This window comes from Lethenteron reissneri, chromosome 32, assembly GCF_015708825.2.
Source record: "Lethenteron reissneri isolate LAM-NWPU_2019-01 chromosome 32, ASM1570882v1, whole genome shotgun sequence".
Lineage (NCBI taxonomy): Eukaryota > Metazoa > Chordata > Hyperoartia > Petromyzontiformes > Petromyzontidae > Lethenteron > Lethenteron reissneri.
The window spans coordinates 5,489,003-5,510,266 of NC_083810.1; the positions used below are offsets into that span (position 1 = coordinate 5,489,003).

At 58.6% G+C, this 21,264-nt stretch overlaps 1 protein-coding gene across 7 annotated transcripts; it reads right to left on the reverse strand.

Moving 5' to 3' along the window:
• Positions 1-855: 855 nt before the first annotated feature.
• On the reverse strand, positions 856-21,264 carry RBM47 (RNA binding motif protein 47). 7 transcript variants are annotated; one of them, XM_061563808.1, is made up of 7 exons: positions 21,230-21,264; positions 9,770-9,865; positions 8,539-8,776; positions 6,591-7,428; positions 5,554-5,829; positions 2,802-3,037; positions 856-2,133 (listed from the first exon to the last, which is right to left on the reverse strand). In XM_061563808.1, exons 2-7 carry the CDS (start codon positions 9,862-9,864, stop codon positions 1,867-1,869), a joined length of 1,950 nt encoding a protein of 649 aa, XP_061419792.1. In that variant the 5' UTR covers position 9,865; positions 21,230-21,264; the 3' UTR covers positions 856-1,866. The 7 variants fall into 7 exon arrangements, with proteins under 7 accessions (XP_061419792.1, XP_061419788.1, XP_061419790.1 ...); XM_061563804.1 differs by having other exon boundaries at positions 21,205-21,257; XM_061563806.1 differs by lacking the exon at positions 21,230-21,264 and adding an exon at positions 15,320-15,996.

Sequence of the window (21,264 nt, forward strand, 5' to 3'; positions counted from 1 at the left end):
GCGCACACAGCACACAGCAGCATGCAGCACACACGTGGCACACACAGCACACAGCAGCATACAGCACACACGCGTGTAGAACACGCACGCCAGCGAGGGTGCGTTGGGTGGGAGTCGGCACGATCGTTTATTGGGAAAGCCGCGCCGCCCCCCACACGCGCAGAGGCCTCACATTTACTCGGGAACCGACTTCTTCACTCGGGAATGGGGTCACCACGACCCCCGACTCCCTAACACCACCAACACCGCCGCTGTGACTTCCAGCCCAATGCACGAGCCCGTTTCCTAGACTCGTATCCCCTAGCCCATTGACCCCTTACTCGTAGGCCGTTCTACTAGCCCCCAAACAGCTTTTAACCCCTGCTGGTGAATTACCTCAGCCCATTTCCCCGTGCACATTCGAAAGTTCTCCTGCACGGTATCCATGCCAAAACCTGCGCCCGACATGAAAGGCTTTTGGGGGCCGTGCCCCACACCCCCCGCTTGTGACCCCTGGCCCGTAAGGATGCTCCTCACTCCGAGCCAGTTACACGAGCAAGGACCTCTAGTCCTTGGTCCTGATACTAGCCCCTGACCCCCTAGCCCTGACCCCCTAGCCGTAACCCCTAGCCCTGACCCCCTAGCCCTGACCCCTAGCCCTGACCCCCTAGCCCTGACCCCCTAGCTGTAACCCCTAGCCCTGACCACCCTAGCCCCTGATCACCCTAGCCCCTGACCCCTAGCCCTGACCACCCTAGCCCTGACCACCCTAGCCCTGACCCCTAGCCCTGACCCCTAGCCCTGACCCCCTACCCCTGACCCCCTAGCCCTGACTCCTAGCCCTGACCCCCTACCCCTGACCCCCTAGCCCTAATTTTTAGCCCTGACCCCTAGGCCTGACCCCCTAGCCCTGAGCCCTGACCCCCTAGCCCTGACCCCTAGGCCTGACCCCTATAGTCTCAGGTAAGCGCACATTGCTTGAGGAAGCGGCAAGACCGCGATTCACATTTCACACACGCGCAGTCCGCAAGCGTCACGTGACGGCGCAACACAGTAATATCTTAAAACCTTAAAAATATCGCCGTCTTATAAAACGTTAGTGTTAATTCTCCCGAAGTAGGCATACAGGCAATTGGTGGTACAATTGGTCCTGTGTGTAGTGTGCTGTGTGGCGTGCGCAGTGTGACATCTGCAGTGTGATGTGTAGAGTGCTGTGTGTATTGTGGCGAGTAGTGCCGTGTGTGTAGTGCTATGCGTACCGAGGTGTGGTGTTGGATGGTACTGCAGAGCATCTTGTACCATGGCCCCATGCTGGTGTATGGATGTTTGTGGAACTTATTTTGCACCACACGTAGCCAACCGTGGCCTTTCCAATGTGTACATATGTTCGGATACATGTGTGTGCTTCTGCATACGTGTGTCTGTGTGTGTGTTTGGGAAGCGGTAGTGTAGTGGTTAGCGCACTGCACTACGAACCCAGTGACCCAAGTTCGATTCCCGCTCATGGCCAACACCAGTGATGATTATCTGAACCGGTTCTTGGCATCTGCTAGGTCGACTCAGCCTTAAATGGGTAGCTGTTGCGCTGTGTAAACCTCAGCACTGGGGAGACAAAGTGATGGTGCTGGCCACCCACCCCATCATGTGCCGTGCCGGGCTTCATAGGCGCTCGCTAATCACGCTTGCCCCAAAAGTTTATTAAGGACTACATGGGGCATATTTACGTGTGCACGGTTGTGTATTAGTGCAGCTGTGTGTGTGTGTGCGCACGAATGCGTGTACACGTAGCCCAGGTGCGTGCACGTGCGCGTCCCGCATCTGTGCGGGACGCGGCGCCGGGGCACGCGTCGGCCTTCACAAATCCGTGCCGGCGTGTCGGCGCTCGCGTCAGTACGGCTGCTGGTACACGTCCTGCAGGGACATCGGCATGGCGGTGGCCAGGTGGGCCGGCAGGAAGCCGCCGTAGGGGTACGCCATCTGCTGCAGCGCCGGGTGCTTGTGCATCGTCAGGCCCGTGGCCATGGGCAGCCCGCCCTGGAGGCCCGCGGGGAGGCCCGTGGCCACGCTGATGTAGCTGGGGCCGTAGAGGCCGGGCACCGCCATGCGGGGCAGCCCCGGCGGGGCCATGGCGTACACGGGCGTCAGCGTGCGGCCCTGCAAGTGAGCATCGCGGCAGTCAAATGCGGAGCCTTCGGGAGTCAGAGCTCGTGCCGGTGCAATGGTGGCGCGTTGGTGTGTCTGCGTGTCCAAAAGTCGTGCGTTGGTGTGCGCCGTTGCCTTCGGCCAATGACCGAATCTCTGGTGCTGGATGGTGAGCAGCAAGCGAATGTAATAACAGGTATTATTGACTATCGGCAGGGCTGCATTGTCAGCAGTGCAGTCAAATCCACCGTTGTACTGTACTTCTTTGCTCCGTCTGAATAGTGCTGTGTGCACCACATCACGTAACCGTGAGCGTTCATGTAATCGACATCAATGGGTTAGTTCACGTGACGATGCTCACGTGAACCGCCGGGTGTTATTCGTGAATGGGTCATGGCTTAGGGTCGGCACCTCCACGGAGCAAACTGTTATCCCTCCCATCCGTCTTTTCTTCCCCAATCTCTCGATCATCTCGCTCCGTTCAACACGTTACCATGCGGAGAGCGCCGTTTGTCGCTGTTCCATTTGCCATTTCGAGCTTCTGGGATCCTGCTCAGGAACCGTAGGTTCAATTTGCCGTGAGCTAACCGGTGTGCCACCACTCCTGGTCGTGCGTGTTAACGTGCGGGTGCGCGCGTGCTAGTGCGTGCTAGTGCGTGCGTGCACACGCGCTCGTGTACCTGTTGCGCGAGAGCGCACGCGTACGCGTGGTTGTATCGCACCTGGAAGGTGGGGGGGGAGGCGAGGCCCTGCAGGCTCCCCGCGTGCCCCCCCAGGTCGGGCGCCATCCCCAGCGCCGTGAGCAGCTGCTCGGGGGTGCCCCCCACCCCCGCCGCGCGGAACTCATCCCCCAGTTTCTGGGGGGGCCCTCCCGCGGGGAGCACCGAGTACTGGTGCCCCAGGCCGGGCAGGGTCACTGCGGGGGGGGGGGGGGGGGTCGCAGTGGGGGAGGTTAGCGGAGGGCGTTGGGGTGGGGGGGAAGCCCAGCCGGGGGGGGGGGGTCCCGTTCTCTCAGGTGGAGAGACGGAGGAGGTGGCGCACCGAGGATCGTCGCGATTCGGTCGATCTCCTCGGGCTCGCGGAGCCAAACTTAGCCCTCCTCAGCGCACCTCACGCACGCGGACATCCGCACACATACACATGCACGCACGCACGTACGCGTGCGCACACGTGTGCTACCTAGGTGCGTGGGAGCGGGGATTCGGGTGATTGGTTGATGCATGCACGCGGTGCGCAATCACCGGCGCCTCCTTCGCGCGCCGTCGATTCGTTGGGGAAATCGTTTCCCCGCCGAGCCCGCCGAGCCCGCCGAGCCCGTGAGCAGAGAATCGATCTTCCGTTTCGATTCGTGTCAGTAGAACGTCTCATCAGTTAGTCACCGTGAACCAACCCCTGCGGCCGGGGATCGCCGCAGGATTACGACAACGACAAAAAATTGATTCCCGAATCGAATCTTGATCTCCTGAATCGTGACGATCGATCGGATCGCGAGTGGGCCCCGAGTCTAATTTGGGGGGGGGGAGGGAGGGAGGGAGGGAGGGGGGGGTCACCGATTACCGATTCACGGGTGATTCCCGCTGTGTGCGAGGGGGGGGGGCGGGAGGGGGGGCAGGCAGATTAAAGACATCGAGGGGGGCTTCTGCACGGGATCAATCTGGTCCCCACACACGCGGCCGTGCTGCTTCACCTGCCGTGGGTGGTGTGACTAGGGGGGGCCTCGCCCCTCCCCCCCAACAGGGGCAGTCGAGGTCAACGCGTCCCACGATCTCGCCCTGACGCGGGGGATGCAGCAGCGAGAGGCGTGTGAGACGCGGGGAGTTACGGCTGACAGACCCCGCCCCCCCCCCCACTTTTCTCTCTCACCAGTTAGGGTTTTGCCCCCCCCCCCATACTCCCTCGCTTAATAGGCTGTCGTGAGAGGGGGCCACAGGGAACCCCCCCTATCGATCCCCTTCCCCCCCCCCATCAACAGTCCCCTGTATCTGCTTTACCTACTGATATAGGACCCATAAACTCACAACAACAACGCCATTAACCACTACGTGGCAGTGACGTCACCACAGGGCTTGCGCCAGGCTAGGTGCACGTTAAGGCCACGTGAAGTGTCGGAACGCCCGCTGGCAGGAGGTCACGGGACTGGCCCAGGTGTCATGGGTTGTCTGACTGAGATGACTGGCTGATGTACCACCTGTGCCACCTACTCTCACATAACATAACCCATAAACTCAGAACCCATAGACTCACACAGGACCCTTAGACTAACACAAAGACCCATTCTTTAGAATTGCATTTTGTGTTTAGTTTGTTGTTCCTTTCCCCGATAAGCACGGTTGGTTACGTACGGTGCGGAAAAAGTTCAGCGTTCATACGTGCATTAGACTAACACAGGACCCACACCGTCAGCATTGCTTGCATACGTCGTGAGCAGCACCCTTCCCCGTGTCGACGCCCCCACGCCGCTCCCGCACGGAGTCCGCGGCTCCAAGGCCGCCCCCAGTGATGGCGCGGCCGTAAATGCGGAGATAACGACGTGGAGCCGCCAGGCCGATAACGCGCAACGCACTTCGGCCCCAATGACGACGGCGAGGCCAGGTGAGCCGATAGCGAGCGAAGGTGAGGCCGTGAGGAGAGGACACGGGTGAGCACGGAAGATTCAGCACGTGAGCGCGCGTGAGGAGATGGGCAAGCGTGGGCGCGTGCGCAGAGACGACACGAGGCAGGGTCCACCCTTCAGTGCCAAGCCCTCGGGTCCCTGCTGTCACAGCCGCCACGCGAGTCCCCTTCCTAAAAGGCCCTCCTGTCACAGCCCCCAAGCGAGCCCCCCTCCTAAGGCCTCGAGGTTGTGACCGCCTCCTCAGCCTCCTCCACCCACGAGGTTCTCTTCTCCCTCTCGGAGAGAGAAATCGGTGGCACGGTCAACGGAGCGGCAGCGAGGAGTTGGCGTTGCCGGATCCCGTGGGTAGCAAGCCTCGTCTTGGTGGCCTGCAGGAGCCTGGGGCTAGACATGGCCGTCACATCGGCGCTCTGAAAGCCGGCAATGGGGCCTGGTAACAAAGGAGCCCCCCCAATGGTCCCCTGAGCGTTCACGTCTCGGCTCCACAGAGCGAGACTGGACATACTGCTACCATGAAAAGTGAGGACATAGGTGAGCACAGGTGATGTGATAGGTAAGGTGTGAGAGGATATGTTTGCACAGTTAAGGGGATAGGCAAGCATGGGTGACATCAAGTGAGGACACAAGGTCAGGGGATAGTTGAGCATTCAAGAGCAATTCTATTAGGTGAATCTCGAGAAACCATGGAGTCACCCAGCACCCAACACCCAGACAAAGTGGAGCCTGGGTTCCCACGTCCCGAGTCCCAGGTGCCCGTGTCCCCCGGTGCCCGTGTCCCCGCGTGAGGTCACGTGGAGTGGGGGTCCCCTCGGAGGCACCTGCGTTGTGCTGCTTCAGCCCGAGGGGGTTGAGGCCCCCGGCCGCCGCCGCTGCCGCTGCAGCCGCCACGGCGAGCTCCATCCCGGAGGCGGCCCCGAGGGCCCCTTCGGGTCCCGGCCACCCGTCGGGCCCCGCCCTGCCGGCCGCCTTGCCCTCGTGGTAGCGGCTGTAGATGCCGCGGCCTGCGCTGTAGCCGCCGAGGTAGGAGCCCCGGGGGCCCGAGGTGCGGCCCGAGAGCACGGACGTGCCGCGCGATCGCCCGCCCCGGTGAGTTCCTGCAGCCCCGGATGAGCGCAACGGGGTTAGGGCAATGGATGGGGACAGGGCTACTGGAGTCTGATTGGCTCGCGGGGCTGCGCTCTAAAGCCGGGCCACGTTGGACGAGGACGCTTCCGGTCACGTGACACCGCCGTGCACGACCTCGACCGCCCACGCAGCCGTCGCTAGGACCGGTTTTCGTCACAGAGCAGTGGGGGGGGCGGCATCGATTGCCGGCAAGGAGAGGCCTAACGTCAAGGCGAACCCTGCGTCCCACCTAGTTGCCACGGTACCAGTGTCGACCGTGTATCTCCGTTCCTGTGTCGAGTCACAGGCTACTGCAGGAAACCAAGAATGGCCCTGATCCGGCACAAGGTACACGGGACACGCATTACACGCACACACACAAAGTTCCCCCCTACAGCCATTAGCAGCCTGTTGGGGCAAGTGCTGTTAGTAAGCACCTATGAAGGCCGGCACAGCACACAAGATTGTGGGTGGCCAACACCACATCCGGCCGTCTTTGTCTCCCCAATACTGATGTTTACACACAGCGCCAGGTATTCAAGTGCACATGCTCGTGTCGAGTGATAATCGGCCGCGTGATACAATGCCGTCGTAACTTCACGCGCCCGCCGAGCTCACGACCTGAACACCAGCATGGACGAGATCCACGGTCCGCCACCCGGAATGCCCCGAGTGCTCCTCTCTCTACCCCTGCCAAGACACACGGTTTCACTTTTGCAGTTTCCCGCACCGGCTCACGTCAAAGTCACACCTTTGAGGAAGTAGTCCCGGTTGGGCCCGACGGCCGTAGCGTTGTACATGCCGTAGCTGAAGTACGCCAGGCTCCCGGCCGTGTCATACGGGTAGATGTAGTTCGGTTGCAGCGCCTCCGGCACGGCCGACGCCGCCGCCGACGCGGCCGCGGCCACCCCGGCGCCGGTGCCAACGGCGCCGCCGCCGCCGCCCGGCACGGGCGCCCCCTTGCTGGCCTTCTGGTAGCGCTGGTACTGCTCCTTGTCGACGGGCTTGGCGAGCGTCACCTCCAGGGTGGCGCCCTCCAGCGAGGCGCCGTCCAGGCGGCGCATGGCCTCCAGGGCGTCGTCGCGCGTGGAGAAGTGCACGAACGCGTAGTCGCGGATCTTCTTGACGCGCTCCACGCTGCCCGCGCGGAACTGCTCGAAGGCGGCGCGGATCGCCTCCTCCGACGTGTCCATCATGAGGTTGCGCACGTAGAGGATCTTGACGGTCTCCATGACGTCGTCGTCCACGTCCAGCTCGGGCTCGGCCCAGTCCACGGCGATGGGGTGGCCCCACAGCTGCACGCGGCCCGACATGAGCTTCCGGCGCGCCATGGCGGCGGCGCGGTGCGTCTCGTACTCCACGAACGCGAAGCCGCGGTTCTTCATCTTGTCTGTGGCGCTGGGGTAGACGATGACGTCCACCACGCCCTCCGTCACCTTGGACACCTCCTCCACGATCTCCTCCTTCTTCTTGGTCTTGGCGATACCGCCCACGAACAGGCGGCAGTTGTCCACGCTGCTGCAGATGCCGAGCAGGCGGCCGGGCCTCACCTCGAAGTTGTTGAGCTCCCGCACCGCGCGGCGCGCCTCCTGCACGCACGCACGCGTGAACGGCGAGGTCTGTGAGCAATGAGGTGAGTGAGAAGGTGAGTCGGTGAAGTGAGTGAGGAGGTGAGTGGGTGACGAGTGCGGAGAGTGAGGGGGTGAGTGAGGAGATGCAGGGTGGTTCTGGTGGTCCTGGCGCCTTGTTAGTGAAGCGTTCGCGTTGCTGCTGGTTGCGGTGTTGGTGGTGGTGCTGGTGGTGTTGGTGGTGACTGTGCTGGTGGTGGTAGTGGTGCTGGTGTTTCCTCAAATATTGGAAAAGCCACCCCCTGTGAGTGGCTCGCTGAAGCGCCATCTGTTGAGGAAGTATGAAAGGGGATCCAGAGTCTGAGACCAGGAAAAGCGCCGGGCAGAGATGATCTCCAAGCAAACTGCTGAGGGAGGGTGGCGTTTGTTTGCAGACTGCCCTATTGCCCTATGTGGCATCATAGCAACTGTGTGGACCACTGGACAGGTTCCACAGGATTATAAGGATGCCTCGTGGTCCCCCTCTTTAGAAGGGGACTGTACTGATTGTAACAACCAGGGCATCTCCCTCCTCAGTCTGCCAGGAAAGGTCCTGGCAACGATGATTTAACATCGCCTTGCCAGGCATACTGAGGAGAGGTTTGCTGAGCCCCGATGTGGTTTGAGCCCAGGGTCGTCCTGCACAGACGCCTCATGCTCTGTCCATTTGCTACAGCAGAGGTGTAGGGAATTTCAACGGGACCTACACATCTGCTTTATTTACCTAATCAATAGGCCAGGGCTCTAGGTTGTTCTTTGTTCTTTCAGGGTCCCCGACTCTCTGCTCACCATCATAAAGGACCTTCATGATGATGGGCAGGCCCAGATAAAGCTATGTGGCCGAGAGTCAGAACAATTCCCTGTTTACCCTGGGGTGCGACAGGGATGTCCTCTGACTACTACGTTATTTAACATCTTTTTCGACCATGTAGTTCGAGAAAGCTCTTGGTGTTGTTGGTTCTGGTGGTGACCGTGGTAGTGGTGGTGGTGACCGTGCTGGTGCTGATGGTAGTGCTGGTGCTGGCAGTGTTGTTGGTGGCCGTGCTGGTGCTAGTGCTGCTGGCGGTGACCGTGCTGGTGCCGCGCCCCCACCTGCTTGGTGCAGAACGTGGCGAACGCGTATCCGCGGTTCTTGCCGTCGAAGTCCATCATGAGCCGCATCTCGTAGAGCCGGCCGACCCCCTCGAGCACCGGCACCAGCTCGTCCTCAAACAGGTCCCGCGGCAGCTTCCCGATGAAGATCTCGCAGCCGCGTTGCGGTGGGGGGCCCTGCCAGCCGGGAGGGGGCCCCCCAAACTTCCTCTGCCCGTTCTCCTGTATCATACTGTACCTGTAGTGGGGGGTGGGGTCAGGGGCTCGAGGTGAGAGGGGTCTGACGGCTGCGTCTCGTGTTCACCGTCTGACGCGGAGTGGCCACGGCGATGGCACGGAGATGGTTAGTCCGTCGTGGCAGGGTGCTGGTGGTGGTGGTGGTGGGTGGTGGTGGGTGGTGGTGGTGGGTGATGGTGGTGGTGGTGGTGGCAGGGTGGTGCTGGTGGAGGTACAGTTGTGACACGCTCGCGTCTCACGACAAGAAGGTCCTGGGTTCGATTCCCGACCCGGGTGCCTTTCTGCGTGGAGTTTGTATGTTCTCTCACTGTTCCGCATGGATTTCCTCCGGTTTCCTCCCATAGCGTAAAAAAAGACACTGTATACAATGTAACCGGTGTCGGCTAAAACATCCCGATGCTGAATATTTATCACTTTCAAATGCCTCGACTGGGATCATACGGCGGCGGCAGCAGCGGCATTGCCCCCCTGTTGCTCAAACTTGGCAGGACCCTCCTAAAAGCGAGCCTCGAGACTCAGCGCGAGGCGGCGTTCCCGTGGGGTAAACGAGCAATAGCAAATAAACAACGTCGCCGCAGTGTGGTCGGTGGCGGTGACAGCACGGTGACAGCAGCCACCCGGACGAGACCACGACTGTGGTTGCTTCGTGTGGTGCGGCGCGGGACGTGGTGTGCAGCACGTGGTGTGCGGGCTGCCGTGAGATGCGGTGCGGGAGAGTGCGGTGGTGGCGTGCGTGCTACGTTGAGGCTGCCCTGCGGTCGTGCTACGGTGCGGTGCGCCAGGTTGGCGGTGCGGTTGCGACGCAGCTTTTGCGCGGCTGTGGTTTGGTTGCTGCAAGACGCGACGTGGCCCCGGTACGGCTGCTGTAGTCGTGGTCTGCGGTGCGGTCTGTGCGGTTGTGGGGGGTCGTCGTCGTTGTGTTGGTGCGGTTGCAGTGTGCGTGGTGCGTCGTGCGTGGTTCGGTTTGTGTTGGTTAGGGGGGGGGGGCGGTTACCCCGTCCGCTCCATGAGCGTGGTGAGGGCTGGCCCGTTTGGGGCCGAGTTCACCGCGTCGCACCCCGACATCGACCCCGTCTCTTCTGCGGTCATCCTGCACGCAACGACAAACGTTTCCCCGCATTGCCTCAACAGACTTTTGCCAAAGATCATCCACCCCCGTATAAGAACTGGAACAGACCGTTGGGGCCAGTGCCGTGAGCGAGTAGCAGGCCGGCACTGTGGCACACGACGGAGGGGTGGCCACCACCACGCCCGGCCACCTTTGTCTCCCCGGTGGCGATGTTTACTACACATCGCACCAGGTACTCCGGGGAGGCCCAGGACCAGTTCAGATAATTGTCACCGGTGTTGGCCTTGAGCGGGAATCGAACTCAGGTGGCCATGTTCGTGGCGGGCGCGGCACACTCACCGCTGCATTGCCGCTCCCTACAAACATGAACACGCATGTACACGCACACGCGTGTACACACGCATGCACACGTGGACTCGCACACGTGGCTGGGTCGCGTGGAGAGTCTCGGCTCCCAGACCCGCGCCTAATCGCGTTCATTCACCACTCATTCACTTTTTTTTATTAATTCACGCACTCGTGAATTAACACACTCATTAAAGCACTCACTCGTTCAATCAATCAATCTCCTTCGTGAAATAACTCCCGATGATTTAATCGCGAGCTCACTCAAGCACTTACTCATATACATTCAGCTACTCTCATTCACGAACTCGTTCCCCTCACTGTCTCAATCACTCACCAATTAACTTAGGCTCTCATTCAATCACTCACCAATTCACTCACGCTCTCATTCAATCACTCACCAATTCACTCACGCTCTCATTCAATCACTCACCAATTCACTCACGCTCTCATTCAATCACTCACCAATTCACTCACGCTCTCATTCAATCACTCACCAATTCACTCACGCTCTCGTTGAATCACTCACCAATTCACTCACGCTCTCATTCAATCACTCACCAATTCACTCACGCTCTCGTTGAATCACTCACCAATTCACTCACGCTCTCATTCAATCACTCACCAATTCACTCACGCTCTCATTCAATCACTCACCAATTCAATCACGCTCTCATTCAATCACTCACCAATTCACTCACGCTCTCATTCAATCGCCAATTCACTCACGCTCTCGTTCAATCACTCGCCGATTCACTCACGCTCTCATTCAATCACCAATTCACTCACGCTCTCGTTCAATAACTCGCCGATTCACTCACGCTCTCATTCAATCACTCACCAATTCACTCACGCTCTCATTCAATCACTCACCAATTCACTCACGCTCTCAATCACTCACCAATTCACTCACGCTCTCATTCAATCACTCACCAATTCACTCACGCTCTCATTCAATAACTCGCCGATTCACTCACGCTCTCATTCAATCACTCACCAATTCACTCACGCTCTCATTCAATCACTCACCAATTCACTCACGCTCTCATTCAATCACTCACCAATTCACTCACGCTCTCATTCAATCACTCACCAATTCACTCACGCTCTCATTCAATAACTCGCCGATTCACTCACGCTCTCATTCAATCACTCACCAATTCACTCACGCTCTCATTCAATCACTCACCAATTCACTCACGCTCTCATTCAATCACTCACCAATTCACTCACGCTCTCATTCAATAACTCGCCGATTCACTCACGCTCTCATTCAATCACTCACCAATTCACTCACGCTCTCATTCAATCACTCACCAATTCACTCACGCTCTCATTCAATCACTCACCAATTCACTCACGCTCTCATTCAATCACTCACCAATTCACTCACGCTCTCATTCAATCACTCACCAATTCACTCACGCTCTCATTCAATCACTCACCAATTCACTCACGCTCTCATTCAATCAACTCGACCGATTCACTCACGCTCTCATTCAATCACTCACCAATTCACTCACGCTCTCATTCAATCACTCACCAATTCACTCACGCTCTCATTCAATCACTCACCAATTCACTCACGCTCTCATTCAATAACTCGCCGATTCACTCACGCTCTCATTCAATCACTCACCAATTCACTCACGCTCTCATTCAATCACTCACCAATTCACTCACGCTCTCATTCAATCACTCACCAATTCACTCACGCTCTCATTCAATCACTCACCAATTCACTCACGCTCTCATTCAACCACTCACTCAGCTCTTACTTGCTCAGCCTTTCCCGAACTCGAATCGGGGTGGGTGGGCGGTTGAGAGCAGGAGACGCGACTGCGTCTGTGCGTTACGAGTTGCGTCTGTCGTAGCCAGATGTATTCCATTAGCTCTAACCTAATCCTAGCCCTGCCCAAGCCATGCCCTAACCCTGCCCTAACCATGCCCCCATACCCTGCCTTTAAACACTTTGCCTTACCCTAGCCTAGCCCTAAATCTGCCATAGCCCTTGCCCATGTTCTAATCCTAGCCCTGCCCTAACCCTAACCATGCCCATACCCTGCCTATAACCACGTTGCCTATCCTAGCCATGCCCTAGCCATGCCCTAACCCTGCCCAAGCCATAACCGTTCTCTCGCCTTAACCGCAACCTTTCCTAAACCCCGACCGTAGTCGTCTCGCCCGAACCCTTCGAGAGTTCCAACCAGAACTTTCGTATCAGCCGGAGCAGTCCGGAACATTCCAGTAACTAAAGTGGCAGGCCACATCCACCTCGCCTCGCCGTGCCCTATGTTCATAAAACCCTGCTTTTAGGATGATATGAACGTGGGGGGGGGGGGGGGGGGGTAAACTACTGTGGAATCGTCATGGACAGGCGTACCTTGTACTCTAGTGGTAGTGCCTTACGCCGAAACTCCCGACTCCGAGCAGCGTTCCGAAAAATGTGGAGTGGGGACAGAGTGAAGCAACTCCGCCTGTCACCGCATCGCTCCCCTCGGCCTATGGACTCCCCCCCCCCCTCGCTCACGCCAACCCCGAGGACTACCCCCCCCCCACCCCCCCAACTCTCTCTCTCTCTGCCACCTCCCAGCCCGCGACCTTTGCTCTCTGCCTCTTGTCGGGGGATATTTACCTACACACACACAGAGACTGTAAACACACACATATACACCATCTACTACGACAACAACCGCCATTCGCCACTAAGTGGCGGTGACGTCACCACGACGCTTGTGCCAGGCTAGGTGCACCTTGAGGCCACGTGAAGTGTCGAACGTGCGCTGGCAGGAGGTTTACGGGGCAGACCCAGCAGGTGCCACTGGTGGACTGACTGAGATGACCGAGACGACTGGCTGATGCACCACCTGTGCCCCCTACTGTACCAACCTGCTGTGCTTTAGCCACACGGCGCTCCGCTCGTTGTTGTGAGCGTCGCTCCTCCGCCCTCCGTTGTTGTTGGAGGGCGACTGCCTCCTACTTCTACTACTACTACACACACTCATACACACAACAACAGCCCCTCGTTCGCTCCGTTGCGGTGACGTCTCCACGGCGCCTGTGCCAGGCTAGGTACAGGCTGAGGTCACGCCACACACACACACATTCTAAAACTCCCCACGTGTAAGCCCTTGCGTGGCTGCCGTTATCAAGTGCCGCTAGCGAGCGCACACGAAGGTGCGGGGTGCGGCTGGAACCACGCGCTACCGCCTTTGTCTCCCCGGCGCTCGTGTTTAGACACCGCAACAGGTGAGACAAGACGCGCACGCACGGACGCGTGGTGACGTCACCCCGCACGCTCCCACGCGCGCCTCTCTGTCGAGACGCTTCACCGCTCCACTCACTTCACAGTTCTTGCCCGGAGACCGCCACTCTGATACACCCGCCTCCCTGACCCCCTCCCTGACCCCCTCCCCCCCTCCCTGACCCCCCTCCCCGCCTCCCTGACTCCCCCCCTCCCTGACCCCCCCTCCCTGATCCCCTCCCCCCCTCCCTGCTATTATCGCCACCGTTCTGCCCACCTCCAGAGTTTGAGCCCCTAATCTGTGAATGCCTTTGGCCGGTCACGTGCATGAGCGCAGACCCCAACCCTCCACCCCCCAACCCTCCACCCAACCCTCCACCCCCCACCACCTCCCCCCAACCCTCCACCCCCCACCACCTCCCCCCCATGGGGGTTTGTGCGAATCGACTTCTCGCTCCACTGAGATCGCCATCAACAAACATAATTCCATCACCACCCATAATTATCACACAACGACCATCAAATCACACATTGCCAATATCCATCACTCATTATCACACATCACCATGAAGCACCACATTTCACCATTTACCATCACGATTAACCATCAACCACACCTCATCACCACCAACCACCGCACACCACCATGAACTATTACCATCACCCCCACCCATCATCCTCACTATTCACGCTGAACCAATGCCCATCGCCCTGAACCCATCATGACGAACTCACAACCTCATTATCTCTGCCACACACCAATCACCTCGGCCACCACCACATACCCGTCACTCACCATTCTCACCCATCGCCCACCATCCTACATTCATCTCTCTTCACTAGACACGTCACCCATCACTCCTCGCCCACCACCAGCAATACACACCCATCACCTCATTGATCACGTCACACCGCGTGCCCATCAGCCCTCCTCTGTTGTCTCAAACTCGGCAGCCATCGGCCACCATCCCACATCCATTACTCGGCACGCATCGCCTTTAACTCATCACTCTCACCCGTAATCACCTCCCACCCATCACTCCTCGCCTCTCCCATCATCTCGCCCATCACCTCCCAGCCATCACTCCTCGCCTCTCCCATCATCATCTCCCCCATCACCTCCCACCCATCACTCCCCGCCTCTCCCATCATCATCTCCCCCATCACCTCCCACCCATCACTCCCCGCCTCTCCCATCATCATCTCCCCCATCACCTCCCACCCATCACTCCCCGCCTCTCCCATCATCATCATCTCCCCCATCACCTCCCACCCATCACTCCTCGCCTCTCCCATCATCATCATCTCCCCCATCACCTCCCACCCATCACTCCTCGCCTCTCCCATCATCATCATCTCCCCCATCACCTCCCACCCATCACTCCTCGCCTCTCCCATCATCATCATCTCCCCCATCACCTCCCACCCATCACTCCTCGCCTCTCCCATCATCATCATCTCCCCCATCACCTCCCACCCATCACTCCTCGCCTCTCCCATCATCATCATCTCCCCCATCACTTCCCACCCATCACTCCTCGCCTCTCCCATCATCATCATCTCCCCCATCACCTCCCACCCATCACTCATCGTCTCTCCCATCATCATCATCTCCCCCATCACCTCCCACCCATCACTCCTCGCCTCTCCCATCATCATCATCTCCCCCATCACCTCCCACCCATCACTCCTCGCCTCTCCCATCATCATCATCTCCCCCATCACTTCCCACCCATCACTCCTCGCCTCTCCCATCATCATCATCTCCCCCATCACCTCCCACCCATCACTCCTTGCCTCTCCCATCATCATCATCTCCCCCATCACCTCCCACCCATCACTCATCGTCTCCCCCATCACGTCGCCTATCACCGCGGCGTCCGCACCTGTGGGCACCACGAGGAGGACGAGGAGGTGGAGGAGGAGGTGATTGGAAGAGGTGGGAGCCGCGCGCGATGACGGCGATCGAGGGAGGAGACGGAGCGCGACTGGGGGATCGATGTGCGGGAGGCGGCAGGTGAGTGAATGTTTTACCTGCGCCGCGTCAATAATTAATGCTCCGTAGCGCCGCCGCCGCCGCCACACTCGTACGAACACGGCTCGCCGATTCGCCCGGTCAATAATTGATTAATCGCTTGGGAGCGGCGCTACGCGGCGGCTCCGACTCTAATCCCGGGGTAAATCATTGCACGCCGCATTCCTGAAGCTCGCCCCGGTGAGCTACGAGGGGGTCCCGAGGTTCCGCGAGACGGCGGCTCTCGAAGTGGGAAGGGGGAAGAGGAGAGGCACAAAGTTGCGTGGGGGGCAAGCGGCCTCTTGTGGCCTCTTGCGGCTACAGGCAGACTCGACCTTGGGCACGCGCGCTGCACGTGACGGCGCTGATGGAAAGACACCGAGCACGGCTGGTGAACATTCCACATTGCCATGGCGGGTCTCTGGACTTCCCACGGGGCGCCCTCGGCGATGGGGGGCACCAGGGCCCCCACCCCGGCACCTCTGCACTCGGGTTGTCCATTACGAGCCGGGCTCAAGGTACAGAGGGGCGGGGCGGGGGAGGGGGGGTCCAAGGTTGGGTCGGGCACGGTGACTGTGGCATCAGGGACCGGCCCCTCCCCCCACCGCCAATCGCACCCCTCACTAAACCTTACCCTTGCCCCGAACCCCTGTACCCTTACCCCTACCCTTACCCCTTCCCGTAATCATACCTCCAATCACAGCCACACACCGAGCCATACCCCTATCAACCTCGGCCCCGACTCTACCCGCACCTACGATTAGCACGGTTGGCTTCGTACGGCGCGAAAGAAGTCCAACACACGCACACCCCCTGTTATCATACCTCCACGTCACGCATACCCTCTTCTTAGCCCTACTTCTTACCCATTAACACTCATCCTGCCACCACCTCTACCTCGAGCCCCCATACACAACCCAACTCTTACCCATTAACACTCAGCCTGCCACTACCTCTACCTCGAGCCCCCATAAACAACCCAACTCTTACCCATTAACACTTAGCCTGCCACTACCTCTACCTCGAGACCCCATAAACAACCCAACTCTTACCCATTAACACTCAGCCTGCCACTACCTCTACCTCGAGCCCCCATACACAACCCAACTCTTACCCATTAACACTCAGCCTGCCACTACCTCTACCTCGAGCCCCCATACACAACCCAACTCTTACCCATTAACACTCAGCCTGCCACTACCTCTACCTCGAGCCCCCCATACACAACCCTACCTCTGACCCCCTACCCCCAAAACACAAACCCTGACCCCTACCCCGGCAACCCTGTCGCCCCCGTGGGGAGGAGATGGAGAGGGGGGGGCTCTCATCAGGTATCCGTGAAGGCGCTGATTGGAGTGCGCTGGAAACGCCACGGATTGCGCCCGTGGCGTTCTGTTCATCTCCGACGTTTCCGCCGAATCGGAGCGGGAAACGCGGAGTAGAAGCGGCGGACGCAAAACAAAAACAAAGATCCCTCCACCCCCCGCCCCCCGCATGGCCAGCACCACGCCCGGCCGCCTTTGTCTCCCGCCAGGGTTGACGCGTTCGAGGCCGAGTCGACCGAGGCCGAGTCGACCGAACGTCACGGGGGGGGGGGTGGGGTGGGGGGGTGGGGGGTTCAGATAATCGTCGCTCTACCCGCAGTATGCGGCATACAGTGCGGGGAGACGAGACCGGTGGCGAGGATGGCACCTCGACTCTCCCTCCTCCTCCTCCCCCGTCTCGCACTCGCCCACCGCGACCCTCACAACGCAACCACTCGGGGTGGGGGGGGGGGGTCTACACCGTCTAGAGCCAGGGGTGGGGAACGTCCGGCCAGCGGGCCGTATAAGGCCCGCGACATCATTTGGGTCTGGCCCTGCCAAGGCAACCGCAGGCGGGACTCGAAATTCAATAAATCTAGGAGCAAACCTGGAAAAGCAGCTGCGAGCAGCAACATCATCAACGCTAGCTAACATCACACGCCTCGCTAAAGAGAAGCAGTTCCAGCCATCGCATTAGGGGTGAGTTAGTTAAATGTTTGACCAAATATAACGGGCAAATTTTTAAGTTGATCATTTTGCATGGCCCGCGAATGATGTTGTAAATATCCAAATGGCCTTTGGCAGAAACAAGGTTCCCCACCCCTGGTCTAGATTGTGACAAAGACAAAGATCCCCCCGTAGAAGAACTGGAACAGACCGTTGGGGCAAGTCCCGTGAGCGAGTAGCAGGCCGGCCGGCACTGTGCACACCACATGCGTGTGGATGGGTGGCCAGCACCACGCCCGGCCGCCTTTGTCTCCCCCAGTGGCGATGTTTACTACGCACCGCACCAGGTACTCATTCGATGCTGAGTCGACCTAGGCGGAGGCCCAGGACCGGTTCAGATAATCGTGACCGTGGTGTTGGCCGTGAGCGGGAATCGAACTCCGTACACTCTCAACCACGCACTCTCCCATCGCTCTCTTAAACGCTCGCTCGCTCATTGCACTCTCGCTCCCCGCATCTCTCTCTCTTCTCTGTCAACCACTCCGCGACGTCCCCCTTCTTACCCATCACCACGGCAGTCTCACGTCCACCTCGCTCAGCCACTCAACCTCAGCGTCTCTCACCTCCCTCGCATTCACGCTCGCTCACTTCACTCTGCATCGCTCCTCTGCCAACAACTTTTTAAAAAATCTTGATTGAAAACTCATTTCTTTAAAGCTGCTTTTTGTGCGCTTAGTCCGTTGTTCTTCCCTCCGATTAGCACGGTTGGCTACGAACGCTGCGAAATAAGTTCCAAAATACATAACAATAACAACAGCCGCATTGGACACTGATGCCACCACAGCGCCTGTGCCAAGCTAGATCCACCATGTGGCAAGGTGAGGTGTCGAAGGCTCGCTGGCAGGTCACAGGACAGACCCAGGTGCCATGGGTTAACAGAGACACCTGGCAGACGCATCACCTGTGCTCCCCACTGTGCCGACTTGCCGCGTTTTAACTGCACGACGCTTTGCTCGTTGTTTGTGAGCGACGCTCTTCTGCCCTCCGCTGTTGGTGGAGGGCGACTGCCTCCAACTACCCAGTAGCGTCCTTAACGAGCCTCCTCCATAGGGGCCAATTTTGACGCAGCTGGTGCCAGTCATCGGTAAGTCCACTCAGCTCCACATCCTCCTGTATATTAGCCCACCTCCTCTCTAGGACATGTCGCGGCCGTTTAGCCCCCTTTATCCAACATTCGATGTCCAAGCATGTGGGTTACATAACCCAGCCAACGCAGCCTTGCTTGCCGAAAGAGTTCACTGATGGGACGGTGTCCAGATCTTGCAAGGATCTGTGAGCTCGCACAATCCAAGTCCAGTTAAACCCAGAATGGATGATCGTAGGCAGGCCAATGTTTCAAACTGGCATGTATATTCCTTTCTCGGGGTCCAGGTGTCGCAAGCAAAGAGAAGGGAGGGTATACATGTGGTCGAGAAGACCTGGAGCTTCGTATGGAGCAACAGGCCAGGTAGCTTCCACAGATGATGAAATGATAATGCTGCTCCAACTATTCGGATTGAGACCTCTGCTTCAAAACGGGAGTTGGTCATAAGTACATTATCCATTTACGTAAACGTCTCCATTATATCCACAACTGCCCCATCACTCATGAGGAGTTGAGGGGGTGGGGTGTTTGATGACATAAAATACCCAGGCAGGTGCTTTTTTGTGGGTTTGATGGTGAGGCCCCACCTCTTTGCACGCTCCATGACCAATAAGGAACCGTCCTTTGACCGCACCGCGGCATCTGTACCCGATGGATAGTCCACCGGTACAGCCATGGCAAGCGTCTCAAACGACGTGGTCTATGACATCCCTGTCGCACCCCACGGTGAACAGGGAATGGCTTTGACGTGCAGTAACGCAGCTTTACCTGGGCATGCCCACCATCGCGAAGGTCCCTAATGATTATGAGCAGACGGTCTGAGACCCCGATAACACAACGAATAACACAGAGCCCTGGCCTTAAATAATCTCACATACCACGAAAAAACATCCCCCGTGTAGTCTTAACAGACTGCCTTGGTTTCCCTAGTGACGATGTTTACAACACCGCACCAGATACTTCATTTGAGGCTGAGTCGGTCCAGGGGAGGGCTCAGGACCGGTTCAGATAATCGTCACCGGTGTTGGCCCTGAACGGGAATCGAACCCGGGTCGCCAGGTTCGTAGCGCAGCGCGCGAACCGACACACTACTGCACACCACGAACAATCACACTCTCACACTCATTCTAATACCACACTCATATACACTCTGACACACAATCACACGCTCACTCATTCTCACTCTGGCTCCCCGTCTCACTCGCGCACACTCTAAATACACGCGCGCACACACACACACAAAGATCAAAGATCCCTCCATATAGCCTGAACAGACTGTAGGGGCAAGTGCTGTTAGCGAGCACCTATGAAGGCCGGAACGGTACACGAGGGGTGGGTGGCAAGCATCACGTCCGACCGCCTTTGTCTCCCTAGTGGCGATGTTTACACATCGCGCAAGGTACTCATTTGAGGCTGAGTCGACATACACACACACGCACACACACGCGCGCAAATCGCCTCTATAGCCGCACAGACTCGTGGGGCGGGGCTTTTTGCGAGCACCGGCGAGGTCCTGAACAGCAGGGCGAGTTGCTGTGGCCATAAACCACGCCACATCAGCGTCGGTGTTGACACACATCACTCATGAATTGAGGCCGAGTCGACCTAGGGGAAGCCCAGGACAAGTTCTGCTCGTCTCAACTCAAGGTAGCTGTGACTTGGTTCATCACGCATTGCGCTCACCTCACCCAGCCACACCACCACACACATTCACAAAGACAAAGATTCCCCGGGTGGTTCGCATCGACTGTTGAGGCAAGTGCTGTTAGCGAGCACCTAATTTGGCCTTAACGGAACACGAGGGGGTGGTGTATCCAGCACCACGCTCGGACGCCTTTGTCTTCCCAGTGCTGCATACACACCGCACAACGTACCCATCGTTTAAGACGGAGTCTACCTAGAGAAGGTCCATGGTCGGTTCGGATGTCACTCGCCGTGGACGGGATTCGAACTGAACGGTGCATCGAGTGCGTATCGCAGTGCCCTCACCACTGCGCCACCGCTCCACACACAACATCTTACACAAAGACAAAGGTCCCCCCCCCGTTATAGCCTTGAGCACACTGCTGGGGCAAGTGCTGTTAGCGAGCACCTATAATCATAGCCGCACTCCCTCTCACACCAACACAGCGTTGCGTCTCACCTGGCCGTCTGTCCGTCACAGTCCCCCCCAACCCACCCATGTGTGTCTCCCTCGACTCCGCCTCCGTGTGTCCCTCCTCTCTGCCCGTCTCCCTGTCTCCCCGTTCCCTGTACCAACCTCCCCTTGTCACCACCCTATCCCCTGTCTCCTTACCCCCTCTGTCCGTGTCCAAAATTCCCTCTTGCCTCTCCGTTCCCCGTTCCCCTGTCCCAACCTCCCCCCGTCTTCCTTTCCCACTTTGTCCCCCTGTCTCCCTGTGTCACCGCGTCTCCCTCCACCACCCCCCACCCACCCACCGCCCTCATTTCCCCATCTCATTGCGCTCCCTGTTCCCTGTCCCCATCTCTCCCCGTCTCTCCACGTCTCCCCCCCCCCTTCTCTCTCTCCCTGAAGTATCCCAACCATCCCCTTCAGCCCCCTCTGTCCCCATGTCTCTCTCTCCCTGTCACCCACCCGGTGTCTCTCCCCTGTCCACGCGCGTCTCCCCGCGCGTGTCTCACCTGGCCGCGGGCATTCGCTCCTCACCTGAGCTGCGGCGACAGCTTCCGGCTTCAAGGAGG

What these genes read in the sequence shown, in the direction of transcription:
- RBM47 (XM_061563804.1), bottom strand. An exon ending in ACGCTCATGGAGCGGACGGG is followed by an intron (nt 8,777 to 9,769) that starts GTAACCGCCCCC and finishes CCCCCACTACAG; the next exon opens with GTACAGTATGATACAGGAGA. An exon ending in CCGGGACTACTTCCTCAAAG is followed by an intron (nt 5,830 to 6,590) that starts GTGTGACTTTGA and finishes CCGGGGCTGCAG; the next exon opens with GAACTCACCGGGGCGGGCGA.